Genomic DNA, 24,562 nt, shown 5'->3' on the forward strand with positions numbered 1-24,562 from the left:
CTTGACTATACCAACAAGGTTACTATATGTAACCAGGCTTATGCAATTGGAGGTAAAAGGTTCTGCAAAATTCTCAACAGACCTGGAAGCATCTGTGGACAGAGAAATAGAATTAATATTATGAGTTATGACCCTTTGTCAGAACTTGAATTTGTATATTGAGTTCCTCTGTGTTAAATAGTATGCACATTTTACTTGTCATTCTGGACCCAAGACTATTTATCCTTTTCCTCTTTATTCTCTGAGCACCCTCTCTACCATAGTCCTTCTTTCATTAGTCCTCTGTCTTTGGTATGATTTGGACTTAAATGTAGGGAGCATGCAGACAACACTAAAATTGGTCACGTGGTTGAGGAAACTGGTTACTGCAAGAAAATTTCCACGGATTGGGCAGGTGAGCAGAAATATGGCAAATGGAATTCAACCATCAGAAGTGTGAGGTGATGTACTTAGAGGGGTAAAACAAGGCAAAGGAATACACGATAAATGGGAGGATAATGAGAGGTGTAGAGAAAATGATGGACCTCGGAGTGCATGGCCAACAAGGTGGTAAAGATATATGGAATTCTTTCCTTTTTGATAGAGGCAGAGACCTTAACAGCAAGGAGGCTATACTAGGCTATAACTTGTGTGTAGTTCTGGTCACCTCATAACACAAAGGAGGTCATTAAACCAGCACACACATGATGGGCTGAGTGGCCTTTTTCTGTGTTGTAATGATGCTATGCTTGATCCCCCAGGCAGCAATATCTCATTGGTCCTCCTGGGAGAAGGTGGCACACTGTCACATTGGTCTTCCAGCAGTGGTTGGCGCTATCACATAGGTCCTCCATGCAGCAAGCACCGTTGCCATTTTGGTCCTTCAGACAGTAGGTGGCATCACATAGTCCTCCAGGCAGGAGGTAACGCTGTCATTGTGGCCCTCCAGACAGCAGGCGGCGCTGTCACATTGGTCCGCATCCTGACGCGGAGTGATGCGTCCTCCAGGCAGCAGGCGGCGCTGTCACATTGGTCCTCAGGCAGCGCTGTCATTGTGGCTTTCCAGACAGCACTGGCACATTGGTCCTCCAGGTAGCAGGTGGCGCTACTGCAGGATCAGTGGGCCTCAGCTTCTGTTATGCGAAAGAGGGAGGAAACAGCGACGAGAAATCCGGAAGGGCCGGTGTTTAAAGGCCGGTTCCTGTAAGAGCAGTTTGCTGAGAAATCGTGCGACCGATTACCAGAGCTTGTGGGTCTGATCGCGTTGAGGTAGCCGCTGGTTAAGGGAAGCCGGGGGCCGGGCCAGCGACTGTCAGCTTTGTAGCCTTGGTTTGTCCGTAGCCCTGGCTCCCTCTGAGCGGAGATCGATTGACCCGGGGCCATGAGGAGTTTGCCGTATTTCTGTCGCGGGGAGGTGGTGCGTGGATTTGGCCGAGGCAGCAGAGAACTGGGGATCCGCACAGGTAAAGGCAGAGAGCGGCCGGCGACATCAAGGTGACCGGGGAATCCTGCGGTTGATCCGTGTCGGGTTTTCTGGGTGACAGCTGGGGCTTTTCTGGTACATTCTCCACTCGCTCGGATATGATGCGATTTCCTCGCTCCTAATATTGGGGTCGTGTCTCCCTCGCCCCCCGCCCCAGGGAATCAGCTCTCCTACTCGGCTTAGGGTCCTTTCACAGATTGTTCTTTCACCAAAATATACTGTTTTTAAAACTGGGAAAAGTGGGTTGCATAAGAGCAGGTTGGCATTGTGTCAGGTGCAACACAGTTCAATGTCTTTCAGTACACTGTGTGACACTCTGTAAGGGTAATGAGGCACCTCATTTATAGGTTATATTTGCAAGAATCACTTCATGTCAAACGTAACAGCCCAAAGGCTTCAGCAGAACCTTTAGACAATGGTCTTTTCAGCTGCTGTTCCAGGCTTCACTGCATCTCTCAACACGTAATCCTGGACTGTGGTACACTTTCGTTGTAGACAGCTTTTTTTACGTTGGAAGACTTGATGAAATTTTTTGACTTACCCTGAGTTAATGATCATCCAGCAGCAGTTGATTTTTGCTGTATCACTCTTAAACTCGCCTTTTTTTTAGTCAGCTTCCTCTTTTGCGTAACGAAGTGAGGCGTGTTGGAAAACTAGTGCTAAGTAAAAGGAGAAAAAGAACGTGCGTTTATGTTGCAATCCTGGGATGTCCCAAGGCATTGCACAGTCAATATAAGAAATTTGGAGTGCAGTCACTATTGTGAGCAGGCAAACAACGTGCACCAGTTCCACAAAGCACAATTAGATAAATTATCAGATTTTAACGTTAATGAGGGTGTTTTAGAATGGAGAGGAGTCTAAAGAATGCATTGACTTTTTAAGATACTCTCCCTTTAAATGAACGCAAGATCTAGAAGGAATGGACCATCAAACCCTTCAAGCCTGCCCTGCCATTCAATACGATTATGGCTGATTTATGCCGACCTCCAATCCTTTTCAGTGCCGTTTTTCCATAGCCTTATTCCTCGGTCAATCAGATATTTATCCATCTCCACTTTGAATACTTTTAATGATCCAGCCTCCATTGCTGTTTGTGGCAGAGAATTCCAGAGATTCACCCAACCTCGGTGAGAAAAACTGTTTTAAATGACTAGCTCTTTATCTAAAAGTTTATTTATTGCCTCTTGATGCACTCCACAAATTCTTCTTTTACGCTATCCTTGGTGGTTTGGTTTGTCCAATTAATATGCAGATTAAAAGCTTCCATGGTAATTGCAGTTCCCTTCAAACATGCCCTTGATATTTTACCATTTATATTCTGACTTCTTGAAAGGTTATATTTTGGAAGTTTATAGACTTCTCCCACCCTTGTCCTCCTTCTCTGCTATTCATGATTTCAATCGAAACCAATTCTACATCGCTACCTTTTATATCATGATTCAGCACTACTCTGAAACTTTCCTTGATTAATGCTACCCACCTATTTTCACCTTTGGCCTGTTCTTTTGGAATATTGTATGTCCTGGAACATTTGAGCACTCAGTCCTAGTCACCCTGCAGCCACATTTCTGTAATAGCCAATACATCATACTCGTAGATTGCAATCTGTGCCATCAACTCATCTATCTTATTTCTGAATGCACGAAGCATTTGCAAAAGAGCATTTAGCTTTTTTACTGTCATTTACAACCCTGGATTTGCTCTGTGTTGTATATTTTTGTTTACGTTTCCTGTCCTGACTTGTCACACCATGACAGCCCAGTTCCCCCCTGTTATGCTGTACTGCGGCTCCCTCATATCTGATTTTTAAAAAACCTTTGTCTTTGGCATAATATAATGTTCATATGATTTGTTCCTACCTGAAGTTTTCTGTTGACATTATAAACACAATTATTTTGACTTTACTTTGTTGCCTTAAGCATTTTGCTTTTGTTCTCCTTTATTTTTGCACAGTTCTAAATTAATAGTTTCATAACATGCAATACTTTGTTTTCAAATATCTAACAAACTCTTGAGTTGTTTCAAGAATGGGTTTCCTCCGGGTGCTCCGGTTTCCTCCCACGATCTGAAAGACGTGCTGGTTAGGCACATTGACATGAACAGGCACGGACTGTGGCAATTAGGGGAATTTCACAGTAACTTCTTTGCAGTATTAATGAAGCCTTACTTGTAACTAATAAATAAACTTTGCTTTTTTTTTAAATTTGCAATACTCCAACTGTGTTCTGATGCTCTAACTGAATAGGGTTTTTCCTAATTCAGCTTGGTTCTAATTGATTAAATGATAATGGAATCAAGGCCAACAGCATGCCAAGTACATTTGGAATCTAGGTTATGCTTTGAACATCTTTTCACCTATCTATCTCTGCAACTCTCTGCCTCCAACTCTGGTCTCTTATGCATTTCCTGCTTACTTCACACCACAACTGGCAGCTATTTCTTCAGCCTTCAAAACCATAAGCTGTGGAGTTCCCTCCTTAAAACTATTTGTCCTTCTTTCCTTAAACCTTTCTCTTTACACAAGGTTTTAGTCAGTTGTACTAGTATATCGCTCTTTGGTTTAATTCAGTCTAATTTGGTCTGATTACATTCCTGTGAAGGTATTGGGATGTATTATTTTGTTAAATGTGCTACTTAAATGCATGTTTAAAGTGTGGCTGTTTTTTGCCATTCTGCAGTAATTCTCTCATTTTTAGATTTATAAATTTAACTTATAAAGCAAATTTGGGTGGGATAGTGGCAAAGTGGTTAGCACTGCTGTCTCACTGCTCCAGGGACCCTGGATTCAATTCCTGGCTTGGGTCACAATCTGTGTTGTTTGTATGTTCTACCCATGTCCATGTGGGTTTCCTCCTGGTGCTCCAGTTTCCTCCCATAGTCCAAAGATGTGTGAGTAAAGTTGATTGGCTGTGCTAAAGTACCCATTGGTGATCTAAAATGTGTGTGTTAAAGGGATTAGTGGGGTTAGTGTGTGGGGATAGGGCCTGGGATGGGATTATTGTTGGTGCAAGCTTGATGGGCCAATGGCCTCCTTCTGCCCCATAGGATTTTATGACTTCTATGAAATGCATGACAGTTCCACCTTGATGCACAGAAATAATGATAACGTCCTCTGACAAAATCTTTGTTTTTGCTTTCTTAATAAGCAGACCTTAATGATGTTTAAAGAACAGCCTCTTGACTGAATTAGAATAATGCTTTTTCAAAACCAGGCACAATTAACTCCACTTTCTCTCATTTCCATATAACTGCTCCCTCCATTGTTGACCTAAGAGCTAAACCTTAAGATTTCTGACTCACGAACCGATTCCCTATTTGCACATTAAAGTCTTTCCTTTTTTTTGATTTTTCTGCTGGCTCCTTTATTGTACTTGTTCTAATTTATACAAAGAAGAACAAAAACAGCCTGGGAAACAGGCCCTTTGGCCCAATGAGCCCACGCTGCCATCTTAACACCACCAGTCCTCTTTTTCTTCTCCTCCTCCTCCTCCTCCTCCTCCTCCTCCCCCCCCCCCCCCCTCCAAAAAAGATGACCCTTGTCTAATGTTTTATGGCTATCCACATTGAGGGAAACTAATTTAGGGACAATTTATTACCGCCAGTCAGCCTAACAGCACATCTTTGGGGTGTGGGAGGAAACTGGAGCACCCAGAGAAAACCCACGCAAGCACGGGGAGAATGCGCAAACTCCCACAGACACTGGCCCAAATCCATGTGTCTGCACAGCAATCAGTGATAGTCACTGAGCTGTCGTCTTGCCCAGTATGTGGTCCAGTTTAGGCACACACTGACGACATGAGGCACTAGGCCAATCTCAAACAACCAAGAGCAGCCCAAGTACGACCCATTGTGTGTATGCCCCTCGTTGGACACAAGGCGGACCGACTTAAAACCTGTGAATGAAAAGAGAAAAAAACATTATTGTTGTACCATATCCATTTGCCTTACCAGGGATGCCCCAATGCTAATGACCCTTATTTAAAACAATCTCCTATATCCACCCATCTCCAACCCAGTCATGTGCCTGTCTAAGTTACTCTTAAATGACTCTAGCGTGCTTGCCTCCACCACCTTACTTGGCAGAGCATTCCATATCCCCACTACCCTCTGTGAAAAACCTCCCTCTAATGTCTGTGTTATACCTCTTTCCACCCCCCCCCCCCCCCCCCCCCCCCGCCTCACCTTAAGCCCATGGCCCCTTGTCCTATGTGTTTCTATCATAGGAAATAGCTTACTTCCATTTACTCTATCTATACCTTTCATAATCTTATATACCTCTATTAGATCCCTCCCTCAGTCACCGTCTTTCAAGGGAAAAGAGCCCCAATTTATTCAATCTTTCCTCATACCCCAGTCCTTCCATACCGGGCAACATCCTGGTAAACCTCCTCTGCACTGTCTCCAGGTTCTCCACGTCTTTCCGGTAGAAAGGTGACCAGAACTGGACGCAGTACTCTAAATGCGGCCTAACCAACATTCTGTACAACTGCAACATTAGACTCCAGCTCTTATATTCTATACCCCTTCCTATAAAGGCTAACATACCATAGGCTTTCTTCACCACACTCTCCACTTGCACTGCCACCTTCAAAGACTTGTGCACTTGCACCCCCAGGTCTTGCTGCGATTCTGTACTCCTTATAGGGCTTACCCTTTATCATATAACTCCCCCCTACATTATTCCGGCCAAAATGCATCACCTCACATTTATCTGGATTAAACTCCATTTGCCATGTATCTGCCGAATCTACCAGCCTATCAATATCCCATTGTATTGCCAGACAGTGCTCCTCACTGCCCGCCAATCCAGCCATCTTGGTGTCATCAGCAAATTTGCTGATCACACCACCTACTCCCTCTTCCAAATCATTTATATACACTACAAAGAGAAGAGGTCCCAGTATTGAGCCCTGCAGCACACCACTAGTGACAGACCTCCAGCTAGAAAAGGACCCCTCCACTACTACTCTCTGACTCCACTTTGCAAGCCAGTTCTCTACCCATCTAGATACCTGGCCATGTATCCCATGAGCTTTAATCTTCTCTACCAACCTACCACGAGGGACTTTGTCAAACGCCTTACTGAAATCCATATAGACGACATCAACGGCTTGTCCTTCATCAACCGTTTTTGTCACCTCCTCAAAGAATTCTACCAGATTCGTAGGACAAGACTTCCCCTTTACAAAGCCATGCTGCGTATCCTTAATTAGATTGCAATGCTCTAAGTGCTCATGCGTCCTATCCCTAAGAATCCTGTCCATCAACTTGCCTACTACTGACGTTAAACTCACTGGCCTATAGTTTCCCGGGCTATCCCTTCAGTTTCTCAGTTCTTGCATAATTAAAACCTCTTGGATCATAGGAGCTGTTAGAGCAGTTGACTGAAAGCTCAATCAAAGAGGAAGTTTTGTTTAAAGGAAGAGAGATGAAGACATTTAGGGAGAGAATTCCAGAGCTTTAGGTACATTGTGCTCTTGACTTGTGCTTTGTAGATGATGAACAAGCTTTGTGGATCAAGAGGTGATTGAGGCAATATAGATTAAGTTGGTTAAAAGACAGAAAATTGTTACAATTGATGGATGCTTTTGGACAGGATGGACATACAAAAGATACATAAGACAGCTGAGGGTACATTTGCCACAGGTGGACTGCTAGAAGAGGAAATGCACAAGGTAAACAATAATGGATCTATCTTTTCACTCCTCTGTGTGGCACTGTGCTCCTTTCCAAGGTATGGTTCCCAACACTAAGTAAGTTGACCTAACCATTGATTTGATGATTTTTCTAACAGACTTTAAGCCCCAATTATGATCCCACATACTTCCCCTCACAGTTTTATCAACTTTATCTCAGTTTTAAAGATTTGTATGTTTGACCTCCTGTGTCAGTCTGCTCCTGTATTACTTCAAAATTTTATCACTTTCTTTCCCAAAAATTTGTTGTCTTATGTATCTTTTGTATGTCCATCCTGTCCAAAAGCGTCCATCAATTGTAACAATTTTCTGTCTTTTAACCAACTTAATCTATATTGCCTCAATCACCTCTTGATCCACAAAGCTTGTTCATCATCTACAAAGCACAAGTCAAGAGCACAAGGGAACATTCTCCACTTGCCTGGATGAGAGCAGCTCTAACAACACTGAAGAAACTCAACGCCATCCAAGACAAAGCAATCTGCTGGATTGGCATCCCATCCATCACTTTCAACATGCATAATTAACATATTTAAAAGAAAATTTCACCTGTCCTTTGTTTAATTCCACAGCAAACTTCCCAGACAGTGTTGTGGACAACTTGCCAGGAGATATCACTACTGGTATATACTATGGTTGGGCCTGCGTTGGTCATGGAGATGTACATAAAATGGTCATGAGCATTGGTTGGAATCCATACTATAAGAATACAAAAAAATCTATGGTAAAGTACTGGTTTAAAACATCTATCTTTGACTTAGCTAATTTTAGCTACAGCAGTAAAATTGCCAATATGTTTATCTGCTTGTTTCTGTTTTCTCTCTGAAGTGTATGAGGTTAGACAGTGAATATCAGCAAGCTGTTTACTTTGGGAGGCATTAAAGCTTAGCTGAATGCTGTTCTCTGCTAAGATTGAGCTTTGTATCATGCTCTGAGAGGAGTCATCAGATTGTTTTATAAGATTAAAACTGTTTTTCTCTTTCAAACAGCTTTGCGTTGAGTTTTAATGTATACTGGGATTAATTAGGATTCCTATTATATTTTCACGTCATTTGAATGCAATTTGCCGATCTACTTCTGCAATTGAAATTGCTATAATATTTTCTGACACTACAATGTAAAAGAGGCACTTGTAAAGATTTAATGAAATGATGAATTCATCTTTTTTACTTGTAGAATTTCCACCATAGTTTTTGGACAAACTGAACATGTGACTTAAGTTATCCCAGCTGAAAACCCATTTTTTTTTTTTGACTCCAGGGATTCTTTTCAGCAGCTCAAGCTGTCAGTCTGTAAAGCATGGTTCATTTGAAAGACTATTCAAATAAACCTTGATAAGATTATTTTTTTTTAGTACTTAATGTAACCATATGTCCAAAAAAACTGTTAACAGATTGTTATATGAAGCATTGCTATAAAAACATTAAGATCTTAAAGTTAAGAATGAATAAGAACATTCTAAAGGCTAGGAAATACTTATTTCCAGAGCATTATATGTGATAATGGGGGCATCCTGGATAGTTGAAGGCCCTGTTTCTAATTTATAAACTAGTCGGTATCTTAAAGATGAAATTGACACAAGACTTTCATTTATGTGATGCCTTTTATGATCACCCACAAGCCTCAAAGCACCTTTTTAACCAATGAAGTACTTTTGAAATGTAGTCCAGTGTTATAAGTTGGAAAACATGGCACCCAGTTTATGCACAGAACCCTTCATAAACAACAATTTGATCATGTCTGTAACGTGCTTGTGATATTGATTGGCCAGGCAACTAGAATTAACTCTTCTGTTCTTCTTAAAAAATGCTATAGCACTATCTTTAATATCTGCCTTAGAGGGCCACGATTTAGCATCTCATCCAGCCGATAGCACCTCCACCAGTGAGTACTTGCTGGAATCTCAACCTTGATTGTTGTAGACTTAGACCTACAAACTTCTGACACAGAGGCAAGAGTGCTACCAACTGAAGCACAGCTGCCATTAAAACTTTGATCAGACCAGTCTTGAATATTGTATTTAATTTTAGTCAGTGATGCACAAAAAGACTTTCAGCTGGGATAACTTAAGGCACATATTCAGTTTGTCCAAAAACTATGGTGGAAATTCTACATGTAAAAAAGATGAATTCTTCATTTCATTAAATCTTTACAAGTGCCTCTTTTACATTGTGGTGTCAGAAATCATTATAGCAATTTCAATTGCAGAAGTAGATTGGCAAATTGCATTCAAATGATGTGAAAATATAATAGGAATCCTAATTAATCCCAGTATACATTAAAGCTCAATGCAAAGCTGTTTGAAAGAGAAAAACAGTTTTTTAATCTTATAAAACTATCTGATGACTCCTCTCTCAGAAAAGACCAGTGATGCTGACCCTAATCCCAAAGAAAAATGGGAGACTGGGTTCATCAGCCTAAGAAGGAGGGCTCTGAGAGAGGACCTTGTTGAGGCACACAAGCTAAATAGGGCTAATTGATAGTGAGATAGGATGACAAACATGAAATAGAATTCCACATTGATTAGTGGATGCAAACATCTTTAGTTATTTAAGAAATGTATTGTAATCAGATGAATGTTTTTGTTCTGAATGGTTGATGGTTAAAAATGGGCTTTCTCAACTTTTATCTATTTTGTAATCTTATGACCCAGGCAAATGTTCAAACAATATTCATGTCACAATGTCAAAGATCATTCACATTCAGGAAGGCAATTAGCAGTTCACAAATTGAGATATATGCAAATCAAAAGAAAACTTTGGTAACATTCCAGGTGGTCTCTGATGACTGATGCTGACTGAAAGATAAAGGCACGGTAGCACAGTGGTTAGCACTGCTGCTTCTAAGCTCCAGGGTCCTGGTTTGGGTCACTGTATGTGTGGAGTTTGCACATTCTTTTCGTATTTGTGTGGGTTTCCTCCCACAGTCCAAAGATGTGCAGGTTAGGTTGATTGGCCATACTAAGTAATTGGCCCTTAGTGCCTGGGATGCATAGGTTAGAGGGATTAGTGGGTATAAAATGTAGGGATAGGGCCTGGGTGGGATTGTGTTCAGTGCAGACTCGATGGGCTGAAGGGCCTCTTTCTGCACATGATTCTATGAAAAGCGTTCCAGCAACAATACATTGCAGTTATATAGCATCTGTAAAATAGAAAAACATCCCAAGGCATTTCAGAGATGGTGAGAGAAGGAAGGAGATTTTAAAAAGGATGGCCAAGAGATGGGTTTGAAGGAAAAGAAGAAAATGGAGTTGCAAAAGGAGGGAATTCAAGAGCATGATGCCCAGTTGTTTGAGACATAGCTGCTTTAACTTTTAACTCCTGTAACTTGTGGTGCAGTGGCAATTGAATCGGATTGCTACTTTCCTTGCCTTAAAATGAAGCCACTCCTATCTTGCCCATCCTTCCAACTCAAACCAGGTGAGAGCTGTGTAGTTCAGTAGGTTCCCAAAGCCTTCAGATAAATCAGATAAATTTAAAGCTCCAAGCACCTTGACAGGTCAGGGAGGAGGCAAGTGTATTAGATAAGTGGGAAGGTTGGGACTGGGGTCTCAAGGGATCAGTTTTGGCCAAAAGGTGTCTGGGCCAGCAGGTGGAGGTCAGGTTGGGCCAAGAGGGGGAAATCGGAGGTTGGTAGGGTGATGGGTTGGGGATAGGGAAGAGAGAAAGTAGACGAGGGGTAGCCAGAATCTTAAAAATATAAGAAATAGTCGAATGAATGGGCCATTCAATAAGATCATGGATGATCCTCAACCCTGACTCCACTTTACTATCTAGTCCCAGTCAAGAACAAAGGGGCCAGGTGATGGGAAGAAATGAACAAAAGGAAATGTCTGCGATGGGGTAGAGAGCAGGATTCATTGATTGACAAAAGGGGAGGTTGATACAGAGCAAATGGGGTGGTAATGGAACTCTCTCTGGTCCATCCTTCCAACGTACTCAGCGAACACTCTGCTTTGCTCAACCAATTAACATATGAATTAGGAGCAGGAATTATCCACTCAGCCCCTCAAACCTGCTCCACCATTCATGGCTGATCTAATTGCACCCTGAACTCCACATTCCCACCTGTCCCCTATACCAAACACCCCCTTGCTTATCAAGAATCTATCTACCTCTGTCTTAAAAATGTTCAAAGACTGTTTCCATTTCCTTTTGAAGAAGAAACTTCCAAATATTCATGACTGTCTAAGAGAAAAAAGTTATCTCCATCTCAGTCTTAAATAGGTGGGCACATTATTTGTGAACAATAACCCCCTAGTTCTAGATTTGCCTAAGGAGAAAACATCTTCTTTCACATCTACCTTGCCAAGATCCCAAAGGTATTCTATTCAGTCAAGTCACATTGTACTGTTCTAAACCTCAATGGATGTAGCCTTGCCTGTTTAACTTTTCCTCAAAAGACAACCTGCATATGCCAGGTATTAACCGAGGAACCCTTCTCTGAAATGTTTCCAATAATGTACTTTTACATTGTGTTTACTGCTCAGAAGATTGGGCATACCAAATTTTAGGTTGGATGATTGCTTTGCAGGCACTCTTCAGTCTGCTAGCATGACCCTGAGCTACTTGTTACTTCAGTTCATCATCTACTCTAGCTGACCCCTTTGTCCTTCTGCTTGCATTATTCCAGTGAACCCCAACTTGTAATTATGCATGTCATGACTTTTCCAGACTCCAGATGATTTTAACAGTTGTAGAACACAAACAGTGCTCCCATGTTTTTAAGGCAGTGAATGCTGATTGTGGTTCTGCGGTTGCTATATACAGCACCCCTAAATACATCTTTTATTCTCCCTCCTGTTCCATTTACCACCTTCCTTTTCATTTGGTCACTCCTGCTTCTACTTCCTGCCAAAAGGAACGGACCTTTTGCCTCACTTCTTGTTTGCTCCTTCTTTCCTGCCTTTGTATTTGCATATAAACTATTAACTCCAACTTCTTCCAATTCCAAAGGATCATTGACCTGAAACTTTAACTTTTAACTCCTGTAACTTGTAGTGCAGTGGCAACTGAATCAGATTGCTACTTTTCTTGCCTTAAAATGAAGCCACTCCTAAATTGCCCATCCTTCCAACTCAAACCAGGTGAGAGCTGTGTAGTTCAGTGGGTTCTCAAAGCCTTCAGTCAAGAATAGCTCAGTCGAAGGTAGGTAAATCATGCTCCTTTGTTACAGCAATAGCCATAAATCAGATAAATTTAAAGCTCCAAGCGCCTTGACAGGTCACAGAGGAGGCAAGTGTATTAGATAAGTGGCGAGGATTAGGACTGGGGTCTCAGGGGATCAGTTTTGGCCAAAAGGTGTCTGGGCCAGCAGGTGGAGGTCAGGTTGGGCCAAGAGGGGGAAATCGGAGGTTAGTAGGGTGATGGGTTGGGGAGTCTGTGTGGGGCGGCCTTGGGGAATCAAGTGGTAGTAATAATAGGATGTCTGTTTGGAGGGGAAGGGGGTTGATGATTTCTGTGAGGCTCAGAAAGGTAGTTGAGATGTGCTAGTGAGGGAGTCTTGTGTGGGATGGTCTGTGGGTGGTAGTGAGGGGAGACGCCCTTGGCAGTCAATGAGTATTAGTCAGGGGAATCCCTTGGGGCTTGGATAGATAGTAGGGGGTCAGTCCCATGCAGGGGGATGGTGGGGGGCAAGAGTTGGGGATGGGCGTCAGGGGAGAGGGGGAATGCTCCAGTTACCTAGAAGCTAGTATAGTTTTATTTTTTTTTTCTGGTAACTATTGCTGTATGATGGTTGGAACCATCTAGAGTTTACAATTTAAATTGCATTATTGAATGGTTCCCAGTGCAGCATAAGTGCCCATTTTGAATTTCCCAGGCAATTGCTGTGCAGTCCTTATCTGAGAACCATTGGCTGGGTGGTTAAGGATAGGCAGGACAGTTTGCTGGGATGCCTGCTAATTACACTGCCCTGGAGCTCAGAAAATATGGACCTTTGTTTCTCTTTGCTATGTGTTTCCAGCATTTTCTGTTTCTATTTCAGGCTTTCTACACCTGCGGTATTTTGCTTCTCAGTGGGAGTTTGATGGTATGGCAGTGGCCCAGAGAATGGCACGAGTAAAACCAGAGCCATATTTAAACATTAGGATGATTTAAAATTTGAAGCTTTGGGGGACTGGGATCCAATAAATATGTTAATGGAGAGAGAGACTGTTTATGGGATTGGATATACGGGTAGCTACTCATCTTAAAATCAAGTCATTAATAGTTCTGATGGCAGTAAACATTTCTAAATGATTAGGGAATAATGAAAACTCAAAAGCCCACTAATTAAGTAAATCTTTTCACATCTTAGTTTTAAGCTTTAATTCCACTGTGGTTCAACCATGAAACTAGTTGGACAATCAGATTTATGTTATGACATAACCACCTTACATCACAAATGAGCAAATTGAAATCCACCCATGAGAGGAATGGGGGAAAATTAAGTGTAAGCTGTACTACCTATATTTTTTCTAGTGAAAATTTAGAATTTGTGAAATAATAAAAGATGTTTAATGTCCAGTTATTGAATGTCAAATTTTTAGCTGCTGTTACCTCTTGCATTTTCAGGAAACACACATTATCCATACTTTCAAGGAAGATTTTTATGGGGAAATTCTCAGCATAGTTATTGTTGGATATATCCGAGCAGAGAAGTCTTTTGACTCATTAGGTAAGATTTGAACTAGAAATTCCATTTGTTAAAAGCAGGTGTGGCGTTGTCCCCAAAACTTCTAAGTGCTGAATTTGCATAAAAAAACTGGAGTAAATCCCACTGTTTTTTTAGTAGGACTTTCAAAATGAATCTCCCACACTCTTTGCATCAGAGTGCCATAGTGTGAATCACATTGGAAATCCAGAGGCAGGGCCTATTCCCACTGGAGAGGCCAGCAGTAATATGCTGAGTGCGCATGCTAAGTGGCCCAAACTGCATGCAGGTCTCCTGATTCCTGGCCAGCAGGCTGACCTTTTCTTCCCACTGCCATGGATCCCAAGCAGTATGGTACCGTGGGACACACACGCGCGCGCGCACACACACACACACACACACCTCGCCATCCTCCCGAAAAGGCATTTTCAGTACAGGGCCTGCTAATGAGATTACAATCAGATTTCCAGCATGGAGCTGATGACACTGGAATTCTGGTGGCTAGAGATGTATGGCAGCCGTGGTGCCCATCAGGAAACCTGCTGTACAGCCTCCACTTATCTCTCCTGGGGGATAATTGCTGCCCAGATTTGTTACTTCATCTCCATGTGCAAAATATTTAATTACACACTTCCTGTCTCCTTTGTCATTGTAAATTATGATGTCCATAATTATTGATATTGCCCATGTAAATTACCCCAAAATACTCCCAGTCTGGGTGCTGTATCAGTCCTGATTTGCATCTTCCAGTTCCCCAACCTGTACAGCAATGAAATTTTTGCACTGTTTCCAATTGTACTTCTCAAATTGCTGTGCTTTTTGCTGTTTAAATATATTAAAATATATGCCAAATGGACCAGAAATAGAATTTAAAATTGTGTTTTAATTGCACTGATGTCCTGGCCCAATTGTCTCCTACTCATTGCTTTATTTGGAAACTAGATTTGCATTTACCATTGTGTTTTCTGTGACGTTGCCAGATATAGGGTTAAATGTTCTCAAAAGAAGTGTAAAACTGGTGAGAAAGCTGGAGGTTTTTTCAGCGAGCTAAATGGATGGTAATTTACGGCACTCTGTGCAATAAACACAGTACATTGGGAGATGTCCACCAACCCACCCTGCCCCCACTTCTTGGATCCCTGCTTGGAACGTCACCTAGTTCCCCCCTGCCTCCCACTGATTGCTGCCCAGCCCATCAACCACCCTTTCACTGCACCCCTTGTCATGGGTTTGCCCTTGCCCCCAACAGGCCTGACCCTAAGCCTGGATGCAAGGCTCATTTTGCCAGCAGAATGGAACTGGCAAATTTGTGAGTGGCAAGAAATTGGGCAAAAACACAATTTTTTTTTTGCTGTTTGACATGTCAGCCTACTGTCGTGCTGAGCTGATAAGATCTCGCCAATAGTTTCTCTCATGGTTCGTTGCAATGAGAACTTTAAAGGGGTCACCATGTGAGCATATCTGATTTGACCCCCAAATGGAGCAAATGTGAGGGTGAGAAAGTGTTCAAATGAAAGCTGAGGAATCTGGAGAGGTTAGCCAAAGACTTGAATATTTCCTTGGGAGTACAGGTTGTTTACATGAAATATTGCAACATGCAGCATTCATGATAATGACACTAGATTCTACTTGTGATTTGGAAAAAACGGCTCTGCAGATGACCTGAATACCTTTACTTGGTTTTGAATTCCTGTGCAATGCCAATATATTAAGTCTTGCTTCTTGTTATGGTTTTATCTGCCTGTATGACACTTGAGGCCTGAGATGATGAACAAATCAATGATGCCAGCTATTTTTATTTTTTTAACTCTTTTTAGAACTCTTCCTATAACTGAAAGCAGAGAGCATCTTCCTCTCGATCTTTATCCTTGTAAAGACCAGTTCTCATTCACAGTATGGACAACCTCTATCAAGTGTGGCACAATTACCATGCCAAGCTTGGTAATTACTAAGCTAGATCAGGAGATGCTCCAAATTGGACATCTACAAAGCTTTGTGGGCCATCAGCAGCAACACAAAAATGTATTGAATCACAATCTGTAACCTTGCAGAGTGGCATAATCTTAAGTCCTGCATTATCACCAAAATGCCAGATATCCAACCCTGGTTCAATGAGCTGTATGGAAGAACATGCAAAAAGTAGCATCTGGCCTCCCAGAAAATTCAACCCAGTGAAGGTATATCTCAAGGCTGCATACATTAAACAGTGAAAGTAACATGCTATTGACAGCAATGCTGATATCCTTAATATGATTTTCATTTTTAAACTGGCATAATAAACCCCTTGAATAATGAGGGGTGCAGTCAAAGTTGTTTCTTCAAATATATTTTGGTGAAAAATAAATAGATTTACAGGAGTAGGAGGCATTGCTGTAGAGGACAACTTCCTTTTGAAGAAGGGACAGAGTGAGAAGCAGAACTCTAAGAAGCATCTGACTGAAAGGATGCACATTCAACAGCAATACAGATAGAGCAATTGTGACATTTAGAACAGAGATAACCACGGCGCTGTGCAGATGGCAAGGAGAGTGGGCATTCAGTTTTTGAGCATTGAATGGGGGTCATCAACCCCTGACATTGTGGGAGCTGAAGTGCAGGGGTCAGAACTACCAACTCATAAGAGTAGGCCGTGTTGAAGTTCAGGAAGTAACCTGTTCTTGAAAAAGGTTGGCAGTCGAGCATTACTGCCAAATTCTGGGCCACTGGTGATAAGGGGCAACAACCTCTGCAGGACAGATGAAACCACAGGGGAAGAAAAAGGCACAAGAGGATAGAGGCTATACCCTCAACATAGGACCTGCTGTTGAAGACTGACTCTCAAAGAGCATCCCATCCAGGCCCTATGTGTGACTTTGGGAAGAAATTAAATATAGCTGTTGGGGCTAAAGGGATCAAGGGATACAGGGGAAACAGGACGTTGAATTTGATGATTGGCTATGATCAAAATGAATGATGGAGTAGAATCAAAGGGCAAAATGGCCCACGCCTGCTTCTATTTTCTAAGTTACCTGGAGATGACAAGACCTAGTGCTGCAGGAGACTGACTTTCAAGGTAGATGGTATTTAGGATGAGAGAGATGTGGGATAATTTCCTGTCTTTTTCACCTCTCTGCTGACCACAACAAGGTGTAAGGTATGTGTCTTTAGCACTGGATGCCAAGCCACTGACTCTCCTGTAGACTCTTGCTTCTGTGGTGGTACGGAAGCTTTGGTACAATCAACAACTTCCTTCCTTGGGCCAGTAAGCAATGATGTGGATATGCCAGTGTTGGACTGGGGTAAACACAGTAAAAAGTCTGACAACACCAGGTTTAATTCCAACCGATTTATTTGATGTAAACTCACAAGCTTTCGAGGTTAAGCTCTTCAGGTGAATGGAGAGTTCTGGCATCAGAGCATATAAAGCACAGACAGTTTACAGATTACTATTAGAATGTGAATCTTTACACCTAACCTGCTGTTCAAGTCCTAAAGTGGCTGACAATGTGAGTGGAAGGAGCACTGATCACAGGTTAAAGAGATGTGTATTGTCTCCAGACAGTACAGTAAGTGAGGTTTTGCAAACCCATGAGAATACCATCCACCAGGTACACGGTAAATACTCTTGCAACTTGGCCAACGTTGTCTACCTGATACGTTGCAAGAAGGGATGTCCCAAAGCATGGTACATTGGGGAGACCATGCAGACGCTACGACAACAGATGAATGAACATCGCTTGACAGTCACCAGGCAAGACTGTTCCCTTCCTGTTGGCGAACACTTCAGTGGTCACGGGCATTCAGCCTCTGACCTTTTGGGTAAGCATTCTCCAAGGCAGCCTTCACAACACAGGACAGCACAGTTGCTGAGCAGAGACTGATAGCCAAGTTCCACACACATGAGGACAGTCTCAACAGGGATCTTGGGTTCATGTCACACTATCAGTAACCCCTGTAACTTGCCTGGGTTTGCAAAACCTCACTTACTGTACTGTCTGGAGGCAATACACATCTCTTTAACCTGTGATCAGTGCTCCTTCCACTCATATTGTCAGCCACTTTAGGACTTGAATGGCAGGTTAGGTGTAAAAATTCACGTTCTAATCAGTAATCTGTAAACTGACTGTTTTATATGCTCTGTCTGAGGTCAGAACTCTCCATTAACCTGAAGAAGAGCTTAACCTCGCAAGCTTGTGAGCTTACTATCAAATAAATCAGTTGGACTTAAACCTGGTGTTGTCAGACTTTTTACTGTGTTTACTCAATAAGCAATCAGTGGCTGCCACGGGGAGTCTAATTAAGTCCCCACTTAGAATCATAGAACACTACAGCACAGAAACAGGCCTTTTGGCCCTTTTTTTTGGCTGTGCCGAACCATTTTTCTGCCTAGTCCCACTGACCTGCAGCTGGACCATATCCCTCCACACCTCTCTCATCCGTGTACCTGTCCAAGTTTTTCTTAAATGTTAAAAGTGTGCCCACTTCCATCACTTCATCTAAACAGCTTATTTCATACTCCCACCACTCTGTGAAGACCCCTCCCCCACCCAAATATTCCCTTTAAACTTTTTCCCCTTCACCCTCAACCCATGTCCTAGTTTTTTTTTTACTCCCATAGCCTCAGTGGAAAAAGCCTGCTTGCATTCACTGTCTATGCTCATCATAATTTTATACACCTCTATCAAAACTCCCCTCATTCTTCTACACTCCAGGGAATTAAGTCTTAACCTATTCAACCTTTCTCTGTAACTCTGTTTCTCAAGTCCTGCAACATCCTTGTAAACCTTCTCTGCACTCTTTCAACCTTACTAATATCCTTCCTGTGACTAGGTGACCAAAACTGCGCGCAATACTCTAAATTCGGCCTCACCATAACATTCCAATTCTTATACTCAATACTTGGATTTATAAAGGCGAATGTTCCAAAAGCACTCTTTACGACCCTATCTACCGTGACACCACTTTTAGGGAATTATGTATCTATTCCCAGATCCCTCTGTTCTACTGCACTCTTTAGTGTCCTACCATTTACCATGTATGTTCTACCTTGGTTTGTACTTCCAAAGTGCAGTACCTCACACTTGTCTGCATTAAACTCCATCTGCCATTTTTCTAGCTGGTCCAAATCCCTCTGCAAGCTTTGAAAACCTTCCTCACTGTCCATTACACCTCCAATCTTTGTATCAACAGCAAATTTGCTGATCCAATTTACCACATTCTCATCCAGATCATTGATGTAGATGACAAACAACGATGGACCCAGCAATGATCCCTGTGGCACACCATTAATCACAAGCCTCCACTCAGAAGCAATCCTCCACTACCACTCTCTGGCTTCTTCCACTGAGCCAATGTCTAATCCACCTTCTCTGACTCACTTCTGTTTCTATCCTCGTAGTTCTAATTGGACAAGGAACCTGACTCCATGGGTGGAATTTTCCCAGAAAATGGCAGTGTGTCAGGTTCTGACTGAAACCCCGAGGAAACAAGCAAATTTTCTCTCCAGATCATCTGACACTTTGTCAAAAAAACACAGGGGGCCCATTTTGCATCTCATTCTGATATTTTCCTGATGGAAATCCTATATGGCACTCTCTCTCAAAAGTTTCCAGCCATAACAGGATTTGCATCTGCTGTGAATAGGGCCAGAAAATCTCTACCCTGTATCAATTAAAATGCTTTACTTTAAGTCACCTTCCTACCAAAGGCTTGTGCCTGACTTGAAGGCAATTCCAACTCCCATTTCGTAACTCTGCAATGAAAATTCAGCCCTTTGTGTCCTCCTCACAACTTGCTTTCTCACATCTTCATATTGTCAGCATACTTGGCTACAGTATACTCAGTCCCTTTGCCCATTATAGGTTGTAAATAATTTGGGTCCTGGCGCTGATTTCTGTTCCAACCTATAATTGATCCATTTGTCTCTTGTTGATTTTATTTGCTGTTGCTCAATCCTCTTTATGTGCTAATAACACCATGCGTTATTTTCTTGTAAAGTAATCATTTTATCTGACATCTTGTCAATACCTTTTGGAAATCTAAATACACCATCCAAACTTGATGGGCCGAATGGCCTCCTTCTGCACTGTAGGATTCAATGAATCTATAACCACTGGTTCTCATTTACCCACTCATTTTACATCCTCAAAGAATTCTAAAACTTATCAATTCTGGGATGCGAGTCATGAGGTGCAATGGACTTTGTCAGCCGTTAGTCCCATTAGTTTGTCTAGTATTTTTTCTGAAGTGGTAATGATTGCCTTAGGTTCCTTCTTCCGCATTGTCCCCGATTTTCTGCCTTCCTTGGGATGCTCTTTACTGTGCAAGCACTTGTATCAAATCTGTACAATTTTATTATTTCCCATTATTATTTACTAATTCCCTTCAATATTTACTTTAGTGGCTCTTTTCCTTTTTATATACTTATTGAAATTCTTGTTGTCTGTTTTGCATATTTCTTGCTATTTTACACTCTTAATCAATTTTGTCTTTTTTTTATTATTTGTTTACTGGTTTCTAAAATTTTTTCCAATCATCCGATCTGGGTTTTTTTTTGCCACATTGCTTCCTTTTTGTTTTCTTTCTTTCAATTTGATATCAACCTTAACTACTTTAGTTAGCCATAGACAGTTCATTTTTCTTGATGAGCCTTTTGTTTTCAATAGAATATATGTTTTGAGATTTCTGCTAAAATATCTACTACTACTACTTTCTACCATGTTACTTTTTCCAGTCCACATTACCCAATTCTACCTTCATAATTTTTGTACATGCCTTCATCTAAGTTTAAGGAACTAGGGCTGCAAGCTTACTGGCTCATCCTGCCAGTTGATTGGCGAAGCAAGCCAGTAAGAGAGGGCGAGAGGTGTAAAATTACGATCGTGCTTGGTTACTTGCCTCTTGTGGTCTTACCAGCACTGATTTGTCAGTGAACTTGGCTTTGCATCCAGAAAGACCTGAGATGGGGGGAGGCAGAGAATGGGGAATTCTGTGCTGGGGGCAGTGGCTGATCATAGGGTGGGGGGGATCTATGCAATGGTGGCACTTGCATAATGGCATCCAAAGAGCTCAGTGGCTGACTTCAGCAGCAAGATTAGGCTCTACCCCTCCCCTACTGGTGAGAATCGTATTCTGGCTCTCTTTTTTTTTAAACTAAGTGCCATATGACTGGGAGCTTGCCCAAAAAATTTGACGTGTTTTTCTTCCATTTCACACTCCGCACTTCAGAGTTTTTTTCATAAAATTCTGTGCTCAGTTCAGAAAGAAGTTTCTTATCCTCAAACTGAATGTTACGTTCTAATGTGCTCATCAGATATGCTCATTCTTTCTTAGAGGATCCTTTTATTAAGAAGTTATTAATTAATTCAGTCTCATTGTAAATTGCCAGTTGGAAGAAAGACTGTTCAATTATTGGTTCCATGGGGTATTGTTCTAGGAAAGAAGGATTCACATAGAAAATTGGGAAGTTAAAACCAATTAATATCTTTCTTAATTTAACTTCACAATGAAATGTGACTATGGCTTAAGCTGAAATATAGATACATTTTAGAACAAATTACTTTAAAAATGTGGATCTTTTTATTATGTTAGAGAAATTTGACAATCCACATATATTAAAATGAACCAATAAGGGGGGGCTTAGCACTAATTCTGATGCTAATATGTTCTTCGTAAACCAAGTTACAGCCCATTCAGCATAGCACTTTTTTTTAAGTTTATGCAACAATACTAATAGTGTAGAAGTGAAAGATTTCATAAGACCATGTTTGCCATGGAGATTTCAGTCTGGGAATCTGTATAACCTTCGTTATAGAGGAAAATGGACTCGTTAGTAGCAACTTCTGTATTTCCATATCATTCTATGGACACCTACAGTTGCTGTCAGTTTCTGTGGAGCAATGATGATAAATGCTGATGGTTTTGCTGTCATTACCACAGCAAAATCTATGTTGAACAGATTTTCCTCCCTGTCCTGCAAAGTTCCTTTTTTTTGTGTTTTTTATAAACAACTGTATTTAGTAGAATCATAGAATCCTTACAGTTCAGAAGGAGTCCATTCGCCCCATAAAGTCTGCACCGACCACAATCCCACCCAGGCCCCATTCCTTTAACCCTACATATTTGCCCTGCTAATCCCCCTGATACTAGGATCAATTTAGCATGACGAATCAACCTAACCTGCATATCTTTGGATTGTGGGAGAAAACCTGGAGCACCAGGGGGAAACAACACAGACAATGACCCAAGGCTGGAATTGAACCTGGGTCCCTGGTGCTGTGAGGCAACAGTGCAAGCCACTGTGCACAGTAGTTAACTGTATGTTTGCAAGTGAATAATGAAATGAAAAATAGAAAAGATTTTAAAAGCATTAAGTAGAAGCTTGTAAATTGTATATTGGCACTTCAAAATTTTATTGAGCTTTTCTAAACATAATAGGTGATCACGACAATCAATTATGCAACATCAGATAGGTACATGACAATTTTTCTCCTAACCTACCAGGAGCCCTTTTTTATTGGAGTATCATTCTTTGGGACTCTTCCACCAATACTTTCAACTGGAAATGTGAATAGAAGTGAACATTAAGAAATGCAAAGCTTTCAAGTGATCATTATTAGGTCTTTTATTGCATAAAGGCATTGCTCTGAATAATTTTATACCCAAGGCAGTCTATCATTTTATACTTATTTTGTTTTTAAATCTTAATTGCTGGTTTTGTTAATTCACTAATTTAAAAAAAATTCTGTCTTGTTTCAGATTCTCTGATTACAGCCATTTACAATGATATTTCTGAGGCAAAGGAGAAGCTAGATCTGCCAGAACACCAGTCCATGAAGGATGACAACTTCTTCAAATCAAATGAAAGCAATATAATGAATGGCCATTGACCAAAGTAGAACCAAAGTTTGTGCAAATGTGGCTTCTTGCATTGTGTTAAATGTACCTTTTTAGACAATTGGATAGCTAGCATAAAATATCTTAAACTGTGCTGATCCCAACCAGATTTTGTCTGTGATGTTTAGTACAGAGTTAAGCTCATGAATAAAATAATTAGTTTTTTAAAAAAACTTATTCAGATGCTAGCTATGCTGTTGCATCTACTTGACTACTGAAATCTAGATGAGTTTGTGCGCTTTAATGTTGACAAGCTCAGTTGATAAAAGAATGATACCATAATGATGCAAGGCTGAAATGATACTGTGTGGCTGTAGTGAGTGACTGCTTAATGTGCCTTCTGATATCTGTCTTAATTTAAATGAGGCATGAATTCATTTTCTAAAATGAGTTAATACCCTTTTTAATGTAGAGGGTTTAGGAATGTCATACAAGCATGTCAAGAATATAATTTTACCAATATCCTTGAACAGCAAATTTTAGCATGTTCTGTATATCTGATAGATGAAACAAAACCTCTAAACAGGTTATAGTATAGTATTTGAGAGTTGTATAGTAATATTTTCCCTCCAATCTGAAATATACACATACACACACACACACACACACACACACACACACACACACACACACACACACATATTATATATATATATATATATATATATATATATATCCCAGTGCACCCCAACCATAAGGCACCCTTAAATTGCAAATATGCCAGGTGAATATTCTACAACTATGAGTCTAGAAAATGAAAAATGGGTAGATTGGATAATTGAACAAAGTGAGTATGTTTTTCAACCTTGAAACACACATTAAAATTAAATTTGATCTTATTTATGTACCTGCAGTTCTTAGCAGGTTTCATTGTGTAGTGACTGGGGAAAATGTTGATCAATACTTACACTATAGCCATGGCTGAAATCAACAAAACTCACTCTGGTGTGACATAATGGTTGGCACTGCTGCGTCACAGCGTCAGGGACCTGGGTTCGATTCCTGGCTTGGATCACTCTGTGTGGAATTTACGTATTCTCCCCATGTCTGCATGGGTTTCCTCCCAGAGACCAAATATGTGCAGGTCAGATGGACTGGCCATGCTAAATTGCCCCTTTGTGTCAAGGGGTATTAGCTAGGGTAAATGCATGGGGGATAGGGCTTGGATGGGATTGTGATCGGTGCAGACTCAATGGGCCGAATGGCCTCCTTTTGTACTGAAGGATTTTATGATTCCAATGTGTCTGGGGATTTTGTTTGGAATATTCCTGTTCTATGGTGTGTTCCTGAGCTATGTGATGTATTCAACTAAAATTCTGTTCCTGTAGATATATGACAACACACAATACATTGATAGATTAGTTGACGCCAGGCAATGTTTTGCTGGGGAAGAAAATATACAATGGTGATCTCATTTTTAAAAAAAAGTAACAGATAACCGAGACTAGAATTGTATCTGTATGACTAGCTACGTTTCCATCGAGTATGTAAGGATCTGAGCTATCCTGGAGTGCCAGTTTGCTTTACTGAGTACAAGATAAATTTAGCAAGTAGACCTTGCTTATCTCTCCAGTAGCTCATTATAGGGCATTTGGTACCAACTTTGTTCTTTATAGTTTCTTTAAATTTGTTTTTGCTATCTTCTCAAAAGAACATTTGTAATATCTTTGTTTGCCACCTTAATTTCCTTTTCACAATTAAAAGAAAACACAGTCACTATTTTTGCTGGTTTCAAATGCTGCTCAAAGTTCATTGTAGCAAATGGCAATGCTTGTATATGTAATAAATACATCCCCATAGCATCTCTATGCGTGGGCTTTAGATTTTCCACAGTGGCAATGCATGTTACTGGCCCATACATCCCTCTGTGATGCACTCTATTAGTAAAATCAGTCAT

General features: G+C 41.1%; 1 protein-coding gene across 1 annotated transcript; it reads left to right on the top strand.

Moving 5' to 3' along the window:
• The first annotated feature begins 1,032 nt into the window (after positions 1 to 1,032).
• On the top strand, positions 1,033 to 23,254 carry rfk (riboflavin kinase). The gene is made up of 4 exons (XM_080189683.1): positions 1,033 to 1,442; positions 7,731 to 7,882; positions 13,713 to 13,815; positions 22,528 to 23,254. The coding sequence occupies exons 1-4, from the start codon at positions 1,361 to 1,363 to the stop codon at positions 22,656 to 22,658; spliced, it is 468 nt and encodes a 155-aa protein (XP_080045809.1). The 5' UTR covers positions 1,033 to 1,360; the 3' UTR covers positions 22,659 to 23,254.
• Positions 23,255 to 24,562: the final 1,308 nt, after the last annotated feature.

Source organism: Carcharhinus amblyrhynchos, chromosome 5 (assembly GCF_965287045.1).
Source record: "Carcharhinus amblyrhynchos chromosome 5, sCarAmb.v2.hapA, whole genome shotgun sequence".
Classification (NCBI taxonomy): Eukaryota; Metazoa; Chordata; class Chondrichthyes; order Carcharhiniformes; family Carcharhinidae; genus Carcharhinus; species Carcharhinus amblyrhynchos.

Coding starts and splice junctions, on each gene's coding strand:
- rfk (XM_080189683.1), top strand. CDS start 1,361: ATGAGGAGTTTGCCGTATTTCTGTCGCGGGGAGGTGGTGCGTGGATTT. Junction 7,883..13,712: donor AGAATACAAAAAAATCTATG/GTAAAGTACTGG, acceptor TTGCATTTTCAG/GAAACACACATTATCCATAC. Junction 13,816..22,527: donor GAAGTCTTTTGACTCATTAG/GTAAGATTTGAA, acceptor GTCTTGTTTCAG/ATTCTCTGATTACAGCCATT.